The sequence below is a fragment of the Hoplias malabaricus genome, chromosome 17 (genome assembly GCF_029633855.1).
Source record: "Hoplias malabaricus isolate fHopMal1 chromosome 17, fHopMal1.hap1, whole genome shotgun sequence".
Lineage (NCBI taxonomy): Eukaryota > Metazoa > Chordata > Actinopteri > Characiformes > Erythrinidae > Hoplias > Hoplias malabaricus.
The window spans coordinates 20,264,293-20,282,887 of NC_089816.1; the positions used below are offsets into that span (position 1 = coordinate 20,264,293).

At 40.9% G+C, this 18,595-nt stretch overlaps 2 protein-coding genes across 5 annotated transcripts in view; both read right to left on the reverse strand.

The window, feature by feature from the left end:
- Positions 1–11,090, reverse strand: part of zgc:66433 (uncharacterized protein LOC321250 homolog) — a 33,588-nt gene extending 22,498 nt beyond the window's left edge. Inside the window, exons 1-2 of one of the 3 annotated variants that reach the window (XM_066650054.1) lie at positions 6,553–6,846; positions 3,466–3,522 (exon numbers count right to left, since the gene is read on the reverse strand). Coding sequence is in view for 1 of the 3 variants with exons in the window: in XM_066650052.1 (XP_066506149.1) it covers positions 6,553–6,587 (35 nt within the window). In the remaining 2 variants the exon portion in view is untranslated. Of the gene's footprint in view, positions 1–3,465; positions 3,523–6,552; positions 6,847–11,052 lie in introns of those variants that run through there. The other 2 variants (XM_066650053.1, XM_066650052.1) reach the window with 2 other exon arrangements.
- A 1,303-nt stretch (positions 11,091–12,393) lies between these two features.
- LOC136673434 (lysozyme g-like) lies at positions 12,394–17,024 on the reverse strand. Of its 2 annotated transcripts, none has more exons than XM_066648900.1 (4): positions 16,923–17,024; positions 13,649–13,845; positions 12,879–13,017; positions 12,394–12,721 (listed from the first exon to the last, which is right to left on the reverse strand). In XM_066648900.1, exons 1-4 carry the CDS (start codon positions 16,924–16,926, stop codon positions 12,588–12,590), a joined length of 474 nt encoding a protein of 157 aa, XP_066504997.1. In that variant the 5' UTR covers positions 16,927–17,024; the 3' UTR covers positions 12,394–12,587. The 2 variants fall into 2 exon arrangements, with proteins under 2 accessions (XP_066504997.1, XP_066504998.1); XM_066648901.1 differs by lacking the exon at positions 16,923–17,024 and adding an exon at positions 16,529–16,612.
- Between the last annotated feature and the right edge of the window lie 1,571 nt (positions 17,025–18,595).

Below are 18,595 nucleotides of genomic sequence, written 5' to 3' on the forward strand. Positions count from 1 at the left end.
CAAGGCGAGAGTCTGAGTCAAAAACAGCAGCGAGTTTCATTCAGTTCCACTCCCCTTAGACAGACACTGTTAAAACAAAGGCCATGATCAGAAAGGGTTAAATACATAGATTAATGACAGGATCTTTCACTAGTGCTCACCGTGCTCTAACACGGTTGATTCAACCCCCAGAGCATCTCCTCACTGAGCTCAACAGGTTACACAGAGCCTCACTGGATTTGACATCATGAATTAATAATGATATGCAAAAGAGTCATTTGTTCTCTGGGGCATCTCGGTACATACAGCCACACTCCACTGGTTAGGGCTTCAGGAGCAGGACTGAAGGCCTTAATCATTCAAGTTACTATAACAAAGTTAACAAAAACAATCATCTTTTTAGCAGAAACCTTTGGTTGTTGTTGTAGTTTGAAAATTAATGGCAGAAACCGAATATCCAGAACTTAATCCCAAAATGTGCAGCCCTACTGTTATAACACAGAGCCTCTATAAGAAACAAAGCTTGCTTTTTCTATTTTCGATTTGACTGAAGCTGAAACACAAGCTGAATCAACTCACAGTGTCTGAAAGCCCTCTGAGTCCAAGTTAATCCAGTCAGCAGCACCAACAAGCCACATTATTAAACTCACTCCATTATTAAACAAGCAGAGGACTCAAGCCAAGTCGTATTTTCCTAATTCTTCCACAGTGTTTTTCCTCCAGAGTCTCTTTCCCAGGGTGCTCTGCCCTTTATCAGGATGCAGTTTACCCGAGGAGGCCTTTGGAGCGAGTGGGAGCATTCCTGTGTTTATTAGTCACAGCCCAAACCACACACAGACTCCTCACTGAGGAGAGAGACATCAGCATGATGAGGTGAGGACAGAAATCAGGATTTCTCATTGGTCAGGGAACACTTTCACACCTTTTTTTTTTTACATTTTATTGTTACGGTCCAGGATGGAGGACAGTGGACAGAGCACAGAACAAATGGGTGACTTTTATCCCCTGACTTTTACCATCTGATAAGAGCCTTTCATTTCCTGAGTCTGTCTCAGAGGAAACACTCACCGGGTTCACGGATTCACACAGGACTGACTCACAGAGCTGGCACATGAAAACACAAGACGGCAACAACCTATCAGCACAAGACAAGACACACACAATGTGCTGAACAGGAGCTTATTCAGAAACTAAAGAAAAACTCATTTCACGTCCCTTCTTGTCAACTTCAAAATTCTTGGTTTAATGTTAATTCCTTGTTCTAGGAAATGTTTTAAAGCTCCTTTCAATGATCCAGAATGATGATAATGATTTTGCTATAGGTGCATTCTAGAGCTGGATGATATGGTAAAAAAAGAAATATGACATCACCATCAATCATAATCCCATAGGCTTTGTCAATATTCATTCATTCATTATCTGTGACCCTTAACCGGTTCAGGGTCGCAGTGGGTTCAGAGCACTACCTGGAATCATTGGGCGCAAAGCAGGAACACACCCGGGAGGGGGTGCCAGTCCTTCACAGGGCAACACACACACTTGCACATTCACCTACGGACACTTTTGAGTCACCAACTTGTATTTTTGGACTGTGGGAGGAAACCGGAGCACCCGGAAGAAACCCACGCAGACACAGGTAGAACACACCACACTCCTCACAGACAGTCACCCGGAGGAAACCCACACAGACACAGGGAGAACACACCACACTCCTCACAGACAGTCACCCGGAGGAAACCCACGCAGACACACGGAGAACACACCACACTCCTCACAGACAGTCACCCGGAGGAAACCCACACAGACACAGGGAGAACACATCACACTCCTCACAGACAGTCACCCGGAGTGGGAATCAAACCCACAACCTCCAGGTCCCTGGAGCTGTGTGACTGCAACACTACCTGCTGCACCACCGTGCCGCCCTTTATCAATATTAATATTTTTAATCAAACTTTAAAACTGAGGGCTGATGATAGCACCCTCTAATGACACTTAGTGACAGATGCTGTAAATAATGTATATTGAAATATTGAAAATTTGTTTAAAAATCATATCATTGATATTGAAACATTTTATATTTCGATAAATATTGATATTGAATCATTGTCCAGCCGTACGGTATTCCAAGCTTTATTTGTCGACTACAGACTTTTTTAATAAAAAAGTTTGAACTGTTTTAAATGTTGATCATATTTTACTCATACTTTCTGTCTATTCTCCTACATGTTTTTAAATTGCATTTTGAATTATGTATGTATTTTCTCATTTTTTAACACACTTAACAATAGCATTGCATTGACACTCACCTTGCTTTGTTCGTTCAACTAAACATCTATCAACATTGCTTTAAATCTTATTATAACCCAAAACCTCATTATAATCTGAATAAAAACATGCTTCTAATCCTAAAGCTAGTCTGGACTGTCTGTTGGTACGTTACAGAAGACAACCCAATAAAGCAGGACCAGTAAATCCATACAGACCTGATTATCTACACCATATTCACCCTTTAGTTAGATGTGTAGCTGAGGGAATAGGACAGACCCAAAGGGAGCACACCAGCCCCTTGTGTATTCTGCCTGAAGACCTGAATTCTGTGAAGCTGCTTTGTGACAACATCAGTTGTGAAAAGCGCTATATAAATAAATTTGATTTGATTTGATTTGAAGACCTGGAGTTTAACGACCATCTAGGACAGTTCACACAGCTGGCCTTGCTTTCTCTTGCAGTGACAGTTTGGGGTCAGAACCAAAACAGATTCTTATAAACATTAACGAGGAAGTGAATGACCAGCACAACGACATGACTCTGGTGTGCAGTTTTAACCTGGGAATGTACTGGTTAAAAACTGTAGGTCCACGGTGGTACACCACACTTTATAGTTACACTACACTGTGTCTAAAAGTCATGGACACCACTTAAAATTAGTGCAGTCAGTGACTTTAAAGTGGACACGTTGTGTATAATCTTCATAATCAAGTCCAAAACAAAATGTGACATTCTGGAGTAACTGCGCATGAGCCTAATAATTTACCCTGCCCAATGCCAAGTGTAGACTGGAGAGGTGTATAAACCCCTCAGCAATGAGTTGTGGTGCAGTCATCTGAAGTGATGGAGCTCCATCCTACCCCTCTGGGTCATGCTGGCAGTGATGTGTTTGTGATCCAGAACTGATCTTCCAACTCCAACACCCAACCTCACTGAAGGTCTTGTGGCTGAATGCCATCAAACCCTCACAGCAATGTTATAATATCTAATGAGAAAGTCTTCCAGGGACTGATTATTCATTCATTTCAAAAGATGTTGGATAATCAGGAGTCCAAAAGTTCTGTGGAAGTGTTGTATTTCTCGGAATATTCTTAGGACTTCTCCCTCGTCTCCCGAGTGTCTGGACATGTGTGTGTGTGTGTGTGTGTGTGTGTGTGTGTGTGTGTGTGTGTGACAGAAAGAGATTCATTGTCCTCCAGCCTCTATTTCACTGACCTTAGAGCACCTCAGATGCTAGAGATGACCCTCCACCTCCGCTGCCTCATGCCTTAGCTTTCGCAGCATTTGGAATGAAAAGAGATGGAAGGAAAGAAAGAGAGAAAGAAAGACAGGCAGAAAGGGTGAAGGTGAGGTGGTGAAGTGGTGGGAAAGAAAAAAAAAGAGAAGCGAATCATACACATGCTAATTGTGTTAGGACCGATGCACCCAGAACTGAACCATCCTTATGATATAAACCAAATGGACAGTGCCTTGCAAAATTCAGAGACATTTAATTTATTTAATTTACAGTTAAAAGAAACACATAAAATGGGTCTCCTAACAACCGTGCAAGACCTGGGGCCACCCCACAAACTCTCCCCATCAAATAAACAACCATTAAAACGTTCATCTTTGAGAGCCATGAGAAAACCAGCCTCCACTCTCACTTTTTGATTTATTTTTTTTGATCTGGACACATCCAAAGCTGTTTGTATGCATTCTTCCACTGTGAGAAGAACAGCTTAACCCTGTGCGTCCAAAAGAACGTGGAACATTCGGGGAGCATTTACTGAGAAGAAGAAAACAAAGAAGCTGCTAGTGTTTCTCAAAACATTGGAATGGCTGCCTCAGGTCCCAGACTTCAACATCACCGAGTGCCATTTAATTTTTCTGGGCTGCAGTAAAACGTGGAATTCATGAAATGAACAAAACATTCAGTTACTTTATGAGATTATCTAAAGTGGTGGCCATCCCCAACAAGTTCTCTCAGTTACAGCAGCTAGGACAAACTCCTTGGAGTCAGAGGGCTTTGAAAGCACTAAGCTGGGGTTTATTTCCACAGGGAAGGCCTTCATGGCCATGTGCAACCAAACTCAATTACCCCAACAATGTGGAGTATTCCTCATGGGATACGACAGTTAGAGCTGTAAATGCAAAAGGGATGAACAACATAATAGTTTTAAAACCACAATCACAATTTGAAACACTGCCATTTAGATTATGTCCCACATTGGCCTGTACATTTCAACAGTAAATTAGGTTTTTCACCACCGCATCCAGCAGGGATCAAGCTAACCAGCAAAACTAGCTTCTAGCATTAGCATTTTTGTGTGCTCTCGTGCCAGTTGTTATTTTTGTTTTTGAGCCACCTCTTGACCCAGTTACCAAGAGTCTGTAATTTCAGTGGCTTTACAAAAGGTTCTGGCATTTTAAAATTACACAGCCCACGTGAATGAATCACTCGCAGCGAAATTAGAGCGCGGTATCCAACGTAGTATTTACACGTCAGTGTGTGGAGCTGCAAGAACACAGGAGCTGTGGTGTGTGCGCGGTTTCCAGTGAAATGAAGCTCAATGATGTTGGATTTAGACAAAAGGAGACCTCAACTATTTCAATGGAGCTAGACCCACATGCCCTGCTGAGGCTTGTTTGTTTTATGGCTACAGACCAACCCCAAAATACAAGCTGATGAGAAGCTAAGTCGGGTTTTGAAAATTAAAGTCCATAAATCTGGCCGCCAGACTCGGGGAACTTTCGATACTTCTGCAAAACCAAAACTATCTGAGCAGTGCACCGAGGACAGACGCTAAAAGCTAAAGTACTGCATGAGAGAGTATGTGTCAAAAGATGTGCAGCCTTAAGTGCCCTCTAGGCAGGATTAGTTTAGTCGTGGTCCTGAACATTTTGGAATAAATTACACAGCTGGGAGCAGCTTTGTTTGGTTGGAAATTTACAGCAAATAGTCAGTGCTGCTGCATAAAATAAACACTCTTCTGTTATTTAACATGTTTTAATGTTCAGAGATGCACAATAAATCAGTTCTACCCTTTGGAAAAGCAGTCAGAGATGTCTTCATACAGGAGATAATAGCATTTAACATGAGGATCAATATAACACAATTATTTCTACCGTTTGTTTCATAGCAGAAAAAAAAATGTGAACCACACAGTCCATTAAAAGACAGACACAGATCAAAGTGATCACTGCTAATAATTATATGTTCTCTGCAGGTAACACCAGTCCTGACTCTAAACCAGCCCTTCATTAAACCAGACTCTGTCTCTAAACAAACCCCAGGAGCGACATCAACAGACTCCATCTCAGAGGAATTCAATTCCAGGAGATGTTGTCTCCAGACCTTCTGCCAAAGTGGGCACGATGTGGGTCAGTCAACACTGAAGTATAAAAGGACCATAAAAGGCTGGACGACAGGAGCTGGTGAGAAGAAAGAGGCGACTAGTTCACACCTAGAAACATTCAAGGAATTTGCAGCAGATATTTTCACTGCCGTGTTTTCTCACAGGGAATAGTATAAAAACAAACGTGGTAATCAAGACTTTCTCTCTGCAGAAGAAAGCGTTTGGTTTGACATGCTGCTTTATTTCTTTCAGCATTTCTGAACTTGTTAATCCAAGATACTATTAACCCCTTTGAGTCCTCGGAGTAGTGTTTCAGCTATAAACAATATTTCACAGGGAAGCATCAGACCAGCATCGAACAAACAGGCTTCATTAGTCTTAACATTATACTTTAAGATTAAACTCAGTACTAAGTATAAACCACTAGGGCATAGTTCACGTTTAAGTCTGGGTTTAATTTACTATCAACAGTTTAATTCAGGGTTTTCACAGTCTTGTACTTCTCCAGGGACAGTGCTGTAACCAGTGCTGAAAAAACCAACAAGTCTTTAGTTTGTTTTGTAGAAAGAAGCAATTCAACTTGATAAACAAGACTTTCTCTCAGAGTCGTCTGGAGAGCAGCAGGGTTTTTGTTTGCCAAGCCATGACACCACTGGACAGAGGATTACTCCTGAAACAGACCCTTATTGAAGTCATTCATCTGAGGGACCACTACAGCCCTCACTAGTTTTCTTTAAAACAAAGAGCCTCATCATCTGTACAATGTCTTCATTTTTCTTTCAGGGAAAAGCAGAAAGAGTCACTAGTGCAGCGTCTTCTTTAACTCATTTAACCCTATAATCACTAAAGGTTAACAGTTTCAAAACTCTCCACTTGGAAGAAAGTTAGTAACAATTTCCTTTAAACTGCATCAAATTAAAAACAGAAACAGCCTCGTTAGAGCCTTTTGATTCAATCGACTTACTTCTTTCCTCGCAGGCAGCTGTAAAACGCAGCCATGGTGTTGACACAGGAGACACGAGAGGATCTTTATCCTTACTGCATCCTTTGTAAGAAATTAAAAGGACAGAGATCCCTCCAAGAAAAATCTTTAAATCCTCATAGATTAATAATTCAGCTCAATGCAGAAATACACGCATAATCTAAGAGAGACGTCGGCAGACAGAGAGATAAGGGTCCACTCAGAGAGGGGTCTTCTTTCAGAAAGAATGTGATATCCTTGTAGGGAAAGGTAGAAGTGAGAAGTGTGCTCCTCCAGCAGAACGCCTCCCAGACAGTGAGCATGCTCTCTCTCCCTCTCTCTCACTCACTCTCTCTCTCTCTCTACCCCCCTCACTCCATCGCCTAATCCCTGCTATTGTTTTAACTCAGCAGCCCTCAGTCTATTCGAGGAGTGTGTGATAATGAGATGGGGGGTGAGTCTGAGGAGACACCAACCTTGTGGCTGAAGACACATTCTGTCCCTTCAGACCGAAGGAAAGCAGCCAGAATGCATTACGTTTTTACAGTTACAGCATTTAGCAGATGCTCCTTTCCACAGAGAATCACAAAAATGCTTTGTTGTCTGCTTAGAGAACGCATTCTTGCCAGAATAAATAGATTAGTGTCCAAAATATACTCAGACTAACACACTGTTAGGAACAGGAACACCATTCACAAACTTAGACTCATCAGTTCTTATCACGGATCTCCAGTTTCAGTGTCTCTAATGAAAATGTTCTTTTTTGTGGTTGCTCCTTTTGACTCTAAAGGTGCCCTGACAGCTCCACGTCCTTTCAGACCCATAGTGTCCAGCTGTTCTTCTCACTAGGCAAGGTGTAAATTACATTTCCTCAGAAAGATCCCCTCTAAACATTTTGGATGCACTGTTTAAGACAATAAAACACCGGAGAGCTGCAGCTCTAATGACACAGATATAAAACCAGATGTGTTTTATGCTTTTCATCTGATGTGAAGTTGGTGAACCCACTAACTCAGACCGTACAGACTCTACAGACTCCACTGCAGAAAAACCACACATCTTTGTTTTCGTTGTGAGTAAGGAGCCTGCTCCATTTTCCAGACAGAGCAGGATTTGGCAAATCTGGACTCAACTCGACAGACCTTCTAGGCAGCTGTCCAAATGCCCTATTTTCTTGGAAAAATATAATGGGGGAAAACACAAAATCATGGAATAAATGTCTCTCCTGCTTTCAAACACTGTACTTCAAGACCAGACAGAACCATTTTTCTGTGCAACAAGGCTGGAACATGAGCGCAGATTTCTCCTCTTAATCTCCTCGAAATCTTACCTAGTGTTACTTTAACTAAAGCAATAACATACAATACATGTTTGTAGACACCCCTTATAAATGAATACATTCTCCATAGAGAGGAATCTGGCTGACAGAATCTCAGGCACAGAGCAGAACCTATATATCAGCAGAGTCTCAGTCTGTATTCATCAGAACATGTTTTTATTAAGAAGCATTCTGAGGAATGTGAGCCAGAGAAAAAAAAAAACCTGGCATTTCCTGAACCATTCCTCCTCGGCCCCTGACGGCCCATACGTTCACGTTCTGATCCACATTTACATTTCTCCAGGAGCAGAACTGAGGAATGTAAACGAACAGAGGCCGAGCGCACTCCGCTTCAAGACCCAGCCTCAGCGCTCAGGTTCCCTTTTAAAAACAAAGCTGAGTGAGTCTCGGCTCAGCTTCCAAGGGCCTTTTTCACTTTATGGAGGTTCTCTGTAATTTAAAAACATGGACCAGCCACAGAAGGGACAATGTGGGAAAATAAATGTGAACCCAAGCATTTTAAAAAGGAGAATATCAACTAGTTTTACAGAATTTCTTTACGAGGGGTGTTGAGGACATTCTCAAAACTGATAAAATCTACTGAACCTGCAGGTGATTTCATAACGGCTCTAGGAAGTGACATTCTCTTAGGGGATATAAACCTTTCTAAACAAATCTTGAACCTGCCACTGGGTGCGGTGGTATACTCCACGACATTAGTCCTCCAGCCTCCAGCTCTGAGTCATTTTTACATACTTCTCAGTGGAAAGAGTGTATCCAAGTTAAGGGCAATTACACAGAAAAATAAAAATATAACAGATTTCACGTCTTTGACTTCATGCCTGTACTGAGAGCTTACAGAATGCCTCTCATCCAATGAAACATTTGAGACATAAACAGTGAATGTGTGAAATGTTCCTCCGCTCCACATTTAAACATTTCAAACATCACCAAACCTCTGCAGAAACCTGGAAGAATACTCCTTAAAGCAACAGTCTGAGTGCGAGGGGCTCAACGGCTCTGGGCTAAAGAGGCTGATATATGCAAATGACATTAATGACATCGCAATGAAGAGAATTGAAAACATTAGTATCCACACGTGACACTATCAACGTTTACGCCCCATTTTAAACCATATTTCAAAAGGGATTTCCCTCATACCGCCCCTTTAAGGCATAACTGAGCACAAAGGTTCAAGGCCTGACTGTGTTTTATCAGATGGAATCTGTACAGAAATGACACTTCCATCTGAGAGAGAGAGTGTGATCATCTCCCAGAGGGCCATGCGAGAGGCCTCGTTGAGTCCCCTTGTCTTTCTCCGCTCAATCCCCTGCAGAGCGCCGCTGTGCTTTTCCTCACAAAGCCTCTCGGAATTTGCTCACATCTGGAACACATCTCTAGGAGGCAGCTCCTCTGGCCCACGCTCTAATTAAGGCCATGTACGTCGAACTGTAAATAACTGAGAAGCAACAGTTCCCCTGAGTCCGTGGAGAGAGGCCTGAGAGCTAAGAATCAAATAAATGAGCCATAACATTAGAACCTTTCCTAAATAGTGAGGGTGGAAGATAAGGAGGTGAAGCTTGGACTCCTACAAGCCAGTTATCTCCTGCGCAAGATGAGTAAATAGCCGTTTACACAAAACCCTCCCCAGAACAGGCCAAGAGCTGTGTGTATCTGTGTTAAGCTCTTCTTCTGCATGAAAAAAAGGACCCTGCTGGGTTTGCACAGCTTGATCAATCGCCCCCAACCCCCTTCCCGTCCGTCTGAGGCGTTTAAATTTACCTCCCCCTACTCTCCGGCCCTTTAAAGCTCTGTGTGTGGTGGTGGATGGGTGTTCCCCTCAAGAAAGAAAAGCCCCCTCTCTGACTTTAATGGGACGACAATAATCAGATAATTGCGCCTTGCATTTTACAGTGTTTGCGCTCTCTTTTTGGTGAGACCTCTTTGAGCTCATTAAAAACAAATGGTCAAATAAAAAGGTGCTTTACAGGACAATGGGCTTGGCGAAAAATACAAAAATGCAGTGTTTTTAATTAACTTTAAATAAACTAAACGACAGAGAGCACTGAATGATCTGAAAATAATCTGCGATGCACACGATCATGGCTCCAAACTTTTTAAAGACCCAAAGTATCAAAGACTTGTCCTCTGTTTTAATCACAAAATAAAAGTACAGTTTTGAGGTGGTAACTGCTGTAAAACTGTAAAGACACACCTTTCACTCCTCAGTCCATATATAAGCAATAAAAGCTTATTCTAACAAACTTCAACTCATTTACACACACATGTCCCCATCAGCCTCATGTAGATCAGCCCTGTTCATTTACTGTGAAGTTATATGCAGTGTTTCAGTCCTGATCCTGATGAGGCACAGAATAGAGCTCATTTACAAACATCACACATAAAGGTACAGGACGTTTTATACATGGACCTAAAACATACGGGACATGTAGATTACTGGCACTTTTTAACCTACAACTTTTCCTGACTAGACGTCTGGTTCCATTCACCACCGCTGTGAATATTTCTGACAGTATACATTTACCTCAAGTGCAGCATTTCACACCAAACCAAACAAAGCCCACTCTCCATCACTATGTTTACATCTTAACCACTTAATCCTGGAGAAATGATAGAAAATAGGTGGAGTTCCCCTTTAAGATATCACCAGCCCTATGTTTTTGAGTAGTTTATGGAAATAAATGCTGAGATAGAGTGGTGTAAAGCAGCTTAATTACCCCTTTAAGTTCATAAGCTATGCATTCCATGGATTTAGATAAAGTTGTAGGGCGTTATACACATTAAGAATCCCTCTGAGAAAAAAAACAGTCTGGCTGTCACATTAAAACTGCTCACACTGAGCCTCATCTTGAATTAATCTAAGTTGAAACTGGGAGTTTTGACACTGTCCTCCACTTTCTTAATCACAGCTGCTGAGAAGAAAGATAAGAAACGTCCGAGGGGGCGTCTAAACCCTAAGAAACACAACGGAAAGGGAGGAAGATGATCAAGTCTGCTCCTAAATCAACATAAAGTCATTACAAGCTGAAGTGGAAATGGTAAAATAGTCTTTATTCGCCAAAATCGGGAATCTGCCTCGTCCTGAACACGTTACAGACCGTTTCCGAGGAAAAAAACGAACTGAAAACAAAGGAAAACGGGATTAAAATAAGGGAAATACTCACAGACTCAGAGAAAGTGCGGAGTTTGGTGCTTTTCCATCAAAGAGAGGAACATCAGTGATTCCCCCATTCACTGACAGTGAGAAAATAACACACTGAACAGCGCCCTCTTCCGGACACACACAGCTACAGGCATTTACTGTTTACACACTTTAGGACGTTTATAGAAACATGCTGCTGTCATTCCCCTTACAGTAAAATTAAGGCGTGCGAATGACTTCACAAAACATGAGAATTAAATGTTTATCCAGCCTTATTTAGTCCTTGTAATAACTCACACCTTAAGTCGTTCTGTATATTATATGAAAACAGTTATAGTAGCAATGGCATCAGCTCAGTGTTTTAAAGAAAAGCTGTTTGACAAACTGCCCTCCAGACCAGAGTGCCTGCCTTTGTTGTTGTAGTTTGCAGTGCATTGTTTTGAGGTTTGTGAGACCTCACATAACACAGAAAGGTGCTGTGGTGAAATGGATTAGGGCACCTTTAATATATATACCTTCATTTTTATTGTTTTTTTATTTATTTCACTCACCACAGATATTATCACTTCAAGACAAAAAAACTGGGTAAACCCAATTTGATCCAAATAAGTCTGTGATGTGCTGGGAAAAGGGAAAATAGCATGTTTTTGTATTTCTGTTTGAGAAGGGCCACATAAAAACCTTATACCCCAGCAATGTGTTTGATTTAGTTAAACCAATTTAACATTTAGGCAGCACAATGGTGCTCCAGGGTCCTGGAGATTGTGGGTTCGAGTCCCACTCCGGGTGACTGTCTGTGAGGAGTGTGGTATGTTCTCCCTGTGTCTGTGTGGGTTTCCTCTGGGTGACTGTCTGTGAGGAGTATGGTGTGTTCTCCCTGTGTCTGCATGGGTTTCCTCCAGGTGACTGTCTGTGAGGAGTGTGGTGTGTTCTCACTGTGTCTGCGTGGGTTTCCTCTGGGTGACTGTCTGTGAAGAGTGTGGTGTGTTCTCCAGGTGCTCTGGTTTCCTCCCACACTTCAAAAACACACATTGGTAGGTGGATTGCAAACTCAAAAGTGTCCGTAGGTGTGAGTATGTGAGTGAATGTTTGAGTGTGTGTCGCCCTGCAACAGTGTGTTTCTCTGGATAAGAGGTTACAGATAATGAAAGAATGAATGAATGAATATTTGTGAGTAATTCTGGCAGGACCAAGGATCCTGAAAAATTTCACCACTGTTAGTAGGCTTCTCTTTTTGTAGATACTAGCGCCCTCTCTGGCTGCATCATGTCCCAGACAAACTACATTTTTAACTCTTTCCAGGCTGATATACAGTATTTTCAATAAAATGGAAAGTGTAGTGAAGGACTTTATTACTGTTATTTTAATGGTTTATTTCTGAAACCCACAGTGTAATATCCAGCAGTAGCTGTCTGATCATCATATATCAGCAGATTATTTTCACACACAAATCAGCACATAACATCACACGGATATCTGTCTGAGATTAAAGTGACACATAACTGAGACATGAGAAGGATAAGTGAGATATATGTGAGACATCAGTGAATATTTTTCTCAGTATCCCTGGCGTTTGTACCACTGGGCCCTGGCCACCACATCATTAGCGTAATCATCTCCTGTCGTCCCGACGTCCATCCGCTCGTACGTCCGAACATTCCCCACTCCAGCGTTGTAGGCTGAGATCCCTCCTGAGAAACAAAAACAGCAACAAGTCTGAGATATCTGGGAGATGCTGAGCAGTGCTGAGAGCTGTGATTATATTTATACAGTAGGTGTCAATGGCAGGTAGGACATGACTGTAAGAAAGCGAGAGAATAGAAGAAACAGCCAAAGAAGAGACTGCACCTTTAAGCTGATGTTCACGGGACCAACTGGGGAAGTTCTTTTGAATTTGTTTGATGAAATCGATTAAAATCTCAGTTCCCTGAGTCACGTGTTCCTCACTGTTCCAGGCTCCTCTCAGAGTGTGGTGACGTTTATCAACCTGACAACCACAGGCAGACGAACAGATTCAGAGTCATATGCTTTTTATAATCTCCAGAAAAGCATGAACAAATTTAACTCTCTGGAGCAGTTGCACATGAATCTAATGCCATTATAGAAGGCAACGTTTTTTTAACAGGATACAACATCTTTGCTGAAAAGCGTTTACAGAACATCTGTTGCTACACAGTGGAGCTGGTGAAATTTGTGGTGTAAGAGGGAAAAGACAACTGTAACCAACAAAATTACACAACAGAAAATGATTAATGGATGGAGCCAGGTGTGTGGAAGTGTAATCTGCGACATTGACTCTGAAAGTGTTCTTCCCCTTTCTTTAACCGAGGAAATAATAATAATAATAAAAATAAAAAGACACACCCTGACACTGTCCTGACTTGTGCTTCTGCTGCAGTTTAAACTGTGTACACCTTCACTGTTGAGAAACTTCTCTTGCATTAATCTTTAACTTCACAAATAGATTAGTGAATCAGGCTGCACCCCAAACCCAGCCCAGAACATGTACCTGCCCTCTCTGCTCTAACACACACTCATCATTACAACAGTGTATGATTGTGTTTAGGAGAATCTACACACCCCTGAACCAGCATGGGAGACGCTGGTGATGGACGTACCTGCATGAGTCCGAAACCATTGCCGTGGTCTCCCCAGCCGTTGTTGAGGGCAGCTCCGGCTCTGGACTCTCTGGAGAAAATCCCAGCAATCACCGCTGGATCCATCTGCTTCGCTCGGGCCACTGTAGTGATCATGGGCTTGTACTGATTCATCCTCTTCAGATCGGTTTCTGCCAGTTTGTACGAGGCCTCCACACCTTCAGCACAGACACGACCGACAACAGAGTCATGTACACACAAACAGACACATATATACAAACCATTTCCAGAAACGTTTGGACATTGTGTAAAATGCAGTTAAACCAGGAAATCTGTGATGTGTTCATTCTCCTAAAGCACAAAGGAATATGTTCCACTGTTTTCCCTGAATAAATCTGAACAAATATATAATTTAATTTCCTGTAACAGACTCCAAAATGTTGGGACAGAGTCATGTTTAAGACTGTGTTACACCACCATAGCCTTTATTTACTCTGTTTAATCATTTAGGAACAGAAGATACCAGCTGTTCAATTTTGAAAAATTTTTGTTTGATAAAAGGCTTCAACTGCATAATCTTCTGATGCACCATACACTCTCAGAAAAACTGAGACTCACTGTGATGCGACCTTTTCTGTCTTTGTGATGGTTCACTCAAGGGTACGTATTCAGTGCATGAAGATAAATGTGTTTATGTTCAATAAAAATAACAGTTTTCTATGTGCTTTATCAGTTAAAACAAAACGCTTAAAGAGAATGAATACATCACAGATTCTGTTTTTTATAACATTTTAAAATACATCTGTATGCTCCTGGAAATGGGGTTTGAATTGAAATCTGGGAGCTTTATGTGGAACTGAAATGAGAAAAATCAGGGGTTCATACAAGTGATGAGGTTTTCATTTTCATTTCGTTTTACAACACATTCACTTTCATTGTGAAATAAATCACTTTCATAGAATGAAATAAATCAAGAATAAAAGTGAAAGTAAGACTTGAAATATAAATAATGTCATATATTTATTCAAATAAAATATCATCTGCCACATGCTGCAAAATGCAACCGGTGACCGTTTACACAGTCGTTACAACATTGTAATATTGTGACTGAATGAATGTATGTAAACAGCACACACACACACACACACACACACACACACACACAATGTGTGTGTGTGTTTACAGACACTCAAGTTTGAATCCCTTTATTTTTAACCATATTTGAGGAATTGAAAATAATACTATTTATAAAGTCTCTGATGCCAAGCACAGAACTGTGCCACGTGTGGAACATTTCCTAACCCTGAGTGAGTAAGTGAATGAGTGAGTGAGAATATTTATATGTGAGTGATTATGTGAGTGAATGAGTGGGTGAATATGTTCATATGTGAGTAATTATGGGAGTGAGTGAGTGAGTGAGTATGTTTATATATGTGTAATTATGTGAGTGAGTATGTTTATATATGAGTAATTATGTTAGTGGGTGAGTGTGTTTGTATGTGAGTAATTATGTGAGTGAGTGATTGGGTGAGTGTGAGTATGTTTATATGTGAGTGACTGGGTGAGTATTTTTGTATGTGAGTAATTGTGTGAGTGGGTGAGTGAGTATGTTTATATATGAGTAATTATGTGAGTGAGTGAGTGAGTATGTTTATATATGAGTAATTATGTCAGTGAGTAAGTGAGTGAGTGAGTTAGTATGTTTATATATGAGCAATTATGTGAATGAGTGATTGGCTGAGTATGAGTGGGTGAGTATGTTTATATGTGAGTAATTATGTGAGTGAGTGATTGGGTGAGTGTGAGTATGTTTATATGTGAGTGACTGGGTGAGTATGTTCATATATGAGTAATTATGCAAGTGAGTGAATGGGTGAGTGAGTATGTTTATATATGAGTAATTATGTGAGTGAGTGAATGGGTGAGTGAGTATGTTCATATATGAGTGATTATGTGAGTGAGTAAGTGAGTTAGTCAGTATGTTCATATATGAGTAATGTGAGTGAGTGTGTGAGTATGTTTATATATGAGTAATTATGTGAGTGAGTGAATGGGTGAGTGAGTGAGTGAATTAGTGTTTGAGTTAGTGAGTATGTTCATATATGAGTAATGTGAGTGAGTGAGTATGTTTACATATGAGTAATTATGTGAGTGAGTGAATGGGTGAGAGAGTATGTTCATATATGAGTAAGTATTTGAGTGAGTGAGTTAGTGATTATGTTCATATATGAGTAATGTGAGTGAGTGAGTATGTTTATATATGAGTAAATATGTGAGTGAGTGGCTGAGTGAGTTTGTTCTCTGTGATGCTCCAGTCGTATCGATTTTAGTGATGTCTCCAAAAACACAGGCTAGAATAAGACAGTCCAGAGAGTGAAGCAGAATGAACAGAATGGCGCTGTTTACAGCACATTTATGCCATTTCTATATCACATATGATCCATTTTGGGACACCTTTCCTTCATTTAAATATCTGTCACTTCTTTGTTTAAACTCGAATCTCTCAGAATTATCACTGTATTATTACATCTCACAACAATGAGGCCGATTCTCGCGTTCATGTTTCACCAGGAAACTTTTTTTTTTTTAAATATATATTTTTATACCATTTCTGTTTATTTTCTAGGTTTAAAACACTGGGCAAGCTGTATATAATTTCTCCCAGTGAGTGTGTATTAGTGAAAATCTCACTTATTTTTTCAGACAATCAATAACTTTGTAAATTTTGTAATTTCACAGATTTTGCCCCAACGTTTTGCCCAGGTTTAAATGTGATGTTGTTTTCCTTAAAGAAATATATTTTCAATTCACTGCAAACAATCACAGAACAGCTTTATTATAAATATGTCCTACAGCATCAAAATCTGTTATTATTAGTTAATTCTCAGAGAACAAACTCACCCATCTTCACGCTATGGATCCACAAAGATCAAAGAGTTAAAGACGAATGATCAGAGAACCGTTTGAGTGTTACTTCCCAAAAAACACTTCCTTTAAATTACAGAGGAGTGGATAAACAGAAGGCTTTTCTCTAAGAGCAATATCACATTACATTACAGACACTACCATGAATAAGGAGTTACACTGAAACACAACAGGAATTAGAGGAGCGTTGAAGTTAAACAGGATTTGCAAGGCCTTAGGGGAATTATAAAGTCTGTTCTGTAGCAGTGTGTGTCTGAGTCAGGTGTAGGCTAATGGGGTATAAACCCCCCAGCACTGGGCTGTGGATCATTGGAGCTAAACTGGTGGCTCTCCATCCAGTACATATGAAAGAGGGAAAGAAGTAACTCACCCATGATTCTGCTCTAAATCCTGCTCTGATGAGATAACACCTCAGATGGAGGCCATTTCCTGTTGCTCAGGAAGTCAGGACTGAGAACTGTGTATGTGATCCCTTACGGGATCTCTGACGAAACCTACAAACGTACTCCCTGAGAATCTGCTGCGTGTCGATATATCTGCTATCACTCCAACATGCCTCGAATTCCTCCATGTGTTTATCTGTTAAAAGTGAGCACCAAGACGAGAGTCGGTGTCAGCAGCAAGTTTCATTCAGTTCCACTCCCCTGAGACAGACTGTTAAAACAAAGGCCATGATCAGAAAGGGTTAAATACATAGATTCATTGCAAGAGCTTTCACTAGTGAAGACTGAAGGTTTTTTCCTGCTCTAACACGGTTGATTCAACCCCCAGAGCATCTCCTCACTGAGCTCAACAGGTTACACAGAGCCTCACTGGATTTGACATCATGAATTAATAATTATATGCAAAAGAGTCATTTGTTCTCTGGGGCATCTTGATACATACAGCCACACTCCACTGGTTAGGGCTTCAGGAGCAGGACTGAAGGCCTTAATCATTCAAGTTACTACAACAAAGTTAACAAAAACAATCATCTTTTTAGCAGAAACCTCCGGGTTGTTGTTGAAGTTTGAAAATGAATGGCAGAAACCGAATATCCAGAACTTAATCCCAAAATGTGCAGCCCTACTGTTATAACACAGAGCCTCTATAAGAAACAAAACATGCTTTTTCTATTTTCGATTTGACTGAAGCTGAAACACAAGCTGAATCAATTCACAGTGTCTGAAAGCCCTCTGAGTCCAAGTTAATCCAGTCGGCAGCACCAACAAGCCACTTTATTATACTCACTCCATTATTAAATAAGCAGAGGACTCAAGCCAAGTCGTATTTTCCTACAAACCGGATTCCAAAAAAGTTGGAACACTAAACAAATTGAGAATAAAAACGGAATGCAATGATGTGGAGGTGTCAACATCTAATATTTTATTCAGAATAGAACACAAATCACAGATCAAAAGTTTAAACTGAGAGAATGTATAATTTTAAGGGAAAAATGTTTCAAAATTATGGCATCAAAAAATCCCCCCTTCTTACAACACTCAGACATCTGGGGACAGAGGAGACCAGTTTCTCAGGTTTAGAAATAGGAATGCTCTCCCATTCATGTCTAATACAGGCCTCTAACTGTTCAATCGTCTTGGGCCTTCTTTGTCGCACCTTCCTTTATGATGCGCCAAATGTTCTCTTTAGGTCTAAGATCTGGACTGCAGGCTGGCCATTTCAGTACCCGGATCCTGATGTTGTGATTGCTGCAGAATGTGGTCTGGCATTATCTTGTTGAAAAATGCAGGGTCTTCCCTGAAAGAGATGACGTCTAGATGGGAGCATATGTTGTTCTAGAACCTGAACATAGTTCTCTGCATTAATGGTGCCTTTCCAGACATGCAAGCTACCCATGCCACAAGCACTCATGCAACCCCATACCATCAGTGATGCAGGCTTCTGAACGGAGCGTTGATAACTTGGGTTATCCTTGTCCTCTCTGGTCAAGATGACATGGCATCCTAGTGTTCCATATAGAACTTCAAATCGTGACTCATCTGACCACAGAACAGTCTTCCATTTTGCCACACTCCATTTTAAAAGACCCCTGGCCCAGTG

Coding starts and splice junctions, on each gene's coding strand:
- LOC136673434 (XM_066648900.1), bottom strand. Junction 13,018..13,648: donor ATGGTTTCGGACTCATGCAG/GTACGTCCATCA, acceptor TGTGGTTGTCAG/GTTGATAAACGTCACCACAC. Junction 12,722..12,878: donor CCGTGAACATCAGCTTAAAG/GTGCAGTCTCTT, acceptor TTTGTTTCTCAG/GAGGGATCTCAGCCTACAAC.